Source organism: Aplysia californica, unplaced genomic scaffold (genome assembly GCF_000002075.1).
Source record: "Aplysia californica isolate F4 #8 unplaced genomic scaffold, AplCal3.0 scaffold00902, whole genome shotgun sequence".
NCBI classification, from domain to species: Eukaryota; Metazoa; Mollusca; class Gastropoda; order Aplysiida; family Aplysiidae; genus Aplysia; species Aplysia californica.
Window position 1 is genome coordinate 70,980 of NW_004798172.1, and position 5,068 is coordinate 76,047.

The 5,068-nt window shown below is 43.2% G+C and overlaps 1 protein-coding gene across 1 annotated transcript in view; it reads right to left on the reverse strand.

Moving 5' to 3' along the window:
- Positions 1 to 209: 209 nt before the first annotated feature.
- LOC101848002 (sodium-dependent phosphate transport protein 2A) overlaps positions 210 to 5,068 on the reverse strand; it is a gene marked incomplete in the record, with an annotated part of 10,336 nt that continues 5,477 nt past the window's right edge. The window contains 4 exon segments of the mRNA XM_035972912.1: positions 210 to 1,701; positions 2,384 to 2,666; positions 2,992 to 3,171; positions 4,197 to 4,327. Of these exon segments, the coding sequence (XP_035828805.1) occupies positions 674 to 1,701; positions 2,384 to 2,666; positions 2,992 to 3,171; positions 4,197 to 4,327 (1,622 nt within the window).

Here is a 5,068-nt window from a genome sequence, read left to right on the forward strand (position 1 = left end):
CTCTCCAATAAAGTAAAGCTGTTCCCGCTTCCGATCCGGACATTGGGGATTGCCTTGTTAGTGAGACAATTTCTTGGGACGGTAAGATGTTGTGGTAAGATGGCCAGTTCCTTTCCACGACGCCTTTTCTTTTCCCCACTCGAAGTCAGGTACCCATTACTGCTGAGTGGGCAGGAGGGGGTGAACAAAAATCCGTGTCCGAAACAAGGCTCCAATCCGGACTTTCCACTTCGGAGAAGAGCGCACTGACCGCTCCGCCACCTCACCTTCTTTCTCTCCACTACGATATCAATATTCATTTTTAACCAAGGCCCTTTCACTGGGGGGATGTAGGCTACATGTGAAGGTAAGCCTTTCACAAAGGTTTGTCGGCTTCCTTCCCCTCTCCACCACCCTCATCTCAATTATCACAGCCATACATCGCAGCTATTTACCTTCTTTTTCCTCTCTGTCTATCCCCTCAATGTCCAACGCCCAGATAAAGCTCTATCATGCATGCACTGCTTTTAGATCCTTTGCTAAATCGCAAAAGCCATTATATATACATTATTGCAGCTAGGAAATTATTATTACCCTTTGTAACAATCAGAATAAGCAATGCCGTGGAGCACATTCATTTTTTCCTGGCAGCATCTGTACAGTTTATTGAAAGGAGGGGGGGGGGGTATTTAAATCATAACGGGGTGTCGCTTTTGAAACCATTGTTGACCACGCCCAGATTTTCTTTATCAGACGTGATTACACCATTTCTGTACTGATTATCCTTGAAAGAATTTTCTGTCTGCTGATCATCTTGTGATTGACTGAAGTCGGGAACATGGGTTTTGTCCTCTATGCTATCGATTTCATCAGTTCCACTTTCGTCGTCATTGTCTTCTTTTGACGCTTGTTGCAGAGTCTGGCAGTATTTACACCTAAAGACGCGCTCAATGAGTCTCTCTATGGGCTTTAAAGAGTGGCACCAAACGGGAAGGAAGTTCCAGTTCTGAAGTTTTGTTGGAAGCAACCGAGGCTTTTTCTTTTGCAGAGCATTGACAAGTACAATGAAGAGGAAAATGAGAAGAATCGGCCCCCCTACAGCCCCAAGATATATCCAGCCTGCGTATGACAACGCAAACACAGAACCAGGGAAAATGATGAACATGAAGACTAGATAAACTATGGCAAACCACCTATGTTTAGATGTTACTTTCCCAAGAACCTTCGCCATGCCTATAGGTAGCCTCATGAATGGAATTGGATAAAACAAAATCAAGCCCGATATATTAAAAAACAAATGGCACAAGGAAATCTGAAGGGCTAATCTGAGTTTTTCTCCACTTTGGGAGACTGCTGCCAAAATAGCAGTGACAGTAGTTCCTATATTAGATCCAAGGGTCATCGGGTACATTCTCTCTACGCTGACAATGCCGAGTCCAACCATGGGGGTCAAAGTCGAGGTGAAGACCGAGCTGCTCTGTACAATTATGGTCATCCCGCAGCCGACAAGCAGAGCGACGTAGCCCGTGAAGTAAGCAAAAGGACCGGGGAAATCGGAGTTGATCGTTTTCTGAATCACTTTGCAGACCGACCCGGAGAGCATGGAGTTGAGCAGCTTCACAATGAGTAACAGTGCGCCGAGAAGGAGGCCAAGGGAGATAACGAGTAGGATACCACCAGCGGCTGCGTCGCTCAAGTCAGTCTGCGAGAAAAGACTGTCACCTGAGGAGACAAGCATAAGATAAGATAAGATAAGATAAGATAAGATAAGATAAGATAAGATAAGATAAGATAAGATAAGATAAGATGAGATGAGATAAGATAAAACAACATTGCTATGTGATGGGAGCACAAAAGTCAAAATGTCCAGACGACACATTCCCTATTCTATCAGGTTGCCTCACATTTTTCTTTCTTTTACTATTAGATGTCTTATTTCAAATGCCCACTGCAGAAAGTTCATGAAGTCCCCATTTGACATGGTTTGTTATATTTAAGGGCAGCTATACTTCCGTTTATGGAGGGGCAAAAACTATCATTTTGGCACAATTTGATAATATTTCTCCGAAGTCAAACATGTTTGGTTTTCCAAGTCACGATCAGGTACATTAATAATTGATGAAAATTATAACCAACAGCCAATCGTAAGGCCACTACATATCACTTGGCAACGCTGGCTTAGATTTTCTCTTTGCGCCTTCAAATCGATAGGCTAGGACCTAATAACGGAATTCCAAGTCAAATTTGATGAAGCCTATCTGAAGTTTATTAATTTGATATATCGCCATTTCTGGATCCTGTCTGATCCGACCAGACCATACAGACAGGATTCTTTTTGAAAGCTGAGGCTTAGACTCCACCATACGCCATTTTGAGAAGTTTCCCCAAGGGTTTTCATTCTTACATCTCTCCACTTCCTGGGTAAAATTGATCTCCTTGACCGATGTCCACTGGACTGTCAAGGACACGTTCCTCCCGTCAGTTAGAGGGTCGGCCAGGGCCAGCTCACACGTCTGGTTGAGGGGTGAATCGGGTGGCAGTGAGTAACAGTCTACGAACACGTCGTCTGGGTGTAGAGATGTCTGGTTGATGCTGATCGTTTTCTTGACGCACCATCGCTTCAGCACATGTCCCACCTCTGTGCCGTTGGAGCTTGCAGCCGCTTCGTTGATTCTGTCTTTGTGGATCTGAGGAAAGAATTAAAACAGGGCTTCGTAGAAGTAAAGGTCTTGTAATTTTTACATTTTAGTTTGTGTGTAAGTGGAGATAGTTCGAGAGGGGAGTGGGATGAGGGGGGGGGGGGTGGAGTAGGAGGGGTAGCCGGGTATAGGCTGAATATTTTGAGTTAGCTTTCTGGTCTTTAAACTAGATGCAGGTAATTGAATTTAGATCACTTAAACTTTTGAACACTAGCAATGAGGTCTGCATGTTTGAAAGTCAATCATAATATGGCCCAGGTCGAATAAAGAAATTTCAGAATAGAATAGAATGTCTAACTATTAGTTATCTCACCTGCACAATGGCGTCGATAAAGCCGTTCGTGATAGCTTTGAGCATGTCTGGAGGTTTCTCGTTGTTTCCCTCCAGGACCATGGAGTCCACGATGAGGCCCGATAGCCAGTACAGGTAGCCCACAGCGATCTCCAGGGGGAGGAGGACGATCACGCACAGCCAGTTGAACATGTCGTGGACCTGGGCAGGAAACAGGAACTCTTTTTAATGAAGAGTAAGTCGTTAATCAATGATGAGTACCTGGATTAGCTTCTCTAAATAAACTAAATTCTCTGGTTTGTAGAGTGTTCTCACATTCCATGTTCCAATTTTTACACATTTCTTCGTGGGTTGTTGGCGGGTGCTCTGGTGTGTGATTTGCTTCTTCTTTCCTACCAAACATCTATCGTCCTTATCTCCCCTTCTTCTTTTTATGTTTGTTACTCTCTTGTAACAGCTCTAATCTTCTAGCGCTCATATGACCTTATGCAGTTGCGAGCGACCTAAAACCTCTACTAAAACTTTTTTAAAAACCCAACCATTTCCTCCCTTACTTTGGATGGCTACCGTCAGACAGCAGCCCTCCCGAGGGAATCTGGTTGTCGTCGTCATCATTAACCCTCCTCGGTGACGAAGATATCCAGTACTAGTTTCTTCCCTGTTCGTTTTTACAACAGGCATCGACCCGACAGGGGGGGGGGGGGGTTGTCTGTGTGACAGTTTCTTTTACTTTCTTCGGTCGTTACATTTCCTTGGGCAGTACGTGGTGTCACGATGCGGTAAAATCAGGCGCTCGTCAATTTTTGGGCATGTTGCGTTATTGGTATCATCTTAAAGCTTGTTTATTCGTTTAAAAAAAAAAGCAACCACGTATCTTAAATAGAAGTCGAGATATTTGCGATTGAAGGAGGTTGGGGTCGCCTGGTTTCAGGGGTAACAATAGAGAGAAAATGGCCGCCAGAGTTTGATGGACTCCATAGCCGGAGAGCCCTGGGAAACTGAAAATTTACATTTTTGCGCCTTTAATCAACGTTTTTCCATAAAATCCACGCTTAAAATGTTTTTGAATTGATATACAAGGCCCTGGGCCAAAAAAAATAAAAATAAAAAAAAATGTCCAAACTGGCCGAAAAAGCCAATTTCTAGGATTTCATTATAATTTTGAAGAGCGCCTGAGTTAACCACGCTGCCTCACACATTTCTTTACCCTATTCTCTTAGTCTTACCGTGGCCCCAGCAAATGCCCGACGAAAATGTTCTCTGTTGCTGGCTTGTACCAAGGAGACCAGAGTGTTTGTCACAGAAGTACCGATGTTCACGCCCATGATTATAGGCACCGCTTTCTTGATTGGGATAACTGGAAGAGTAACAATAAATACTGAATGAATGAATCGGTGAATTCAAAAAGGCGATTTTGTCATCACCTCGGTTTTAATATTCGATTGATATGTATTATAAATTTCTTAGATTAGTTGTATATAAGATAAACATTCGTGTTGCACCCTCACTGAAAACATAATAACAAGTGTACAGGTCAAACAGTTAATGACACCACTTCGCACTATTTCCTTTAACTGTCCGTTAACTGTCAGTCTCTCTCTCTCTCTCTCTCTCTCTCTCTCTCTCTCTCTCTCTATCTATCTATCTCTCTCCTCTCTTCTTTTCTTTTTCTCATTCAACTTGCCCTCTCTCTCTCTTTTTTTTTCTCTCTCTCTCTCTCTCCCTTCCCCCTCTCTCTGTTCTCCTCTTCTCTCTCTCACCGTCTTCCTGTTTGTCTGTCTGTCTGTCTGGCCTTGGGAAAGGCACTTTACACGAATTTCCTCACTTCACCCAAGTAGAAATGAGTATCCGGCTTTTAGATAGTGAAAGATCTTGTCAGGGTTTTTTTTGTGTTTAAGCTCGTGAAATCAGCCTATTGCACTGTATGCTTCCGGGAAGCCCGGAATGTTTTTGAGTCTTCTAGGGTCTGCTGGGGTAATAATAGTTGTAAAGCGCATTGAGCATGTTGTAGAGCGTGGAAATGCGCTGAGCAATTATTATTATTATTATTATCTTCTTCTTCTCGATCGCATCATTATTATTATTATTATTATTATTA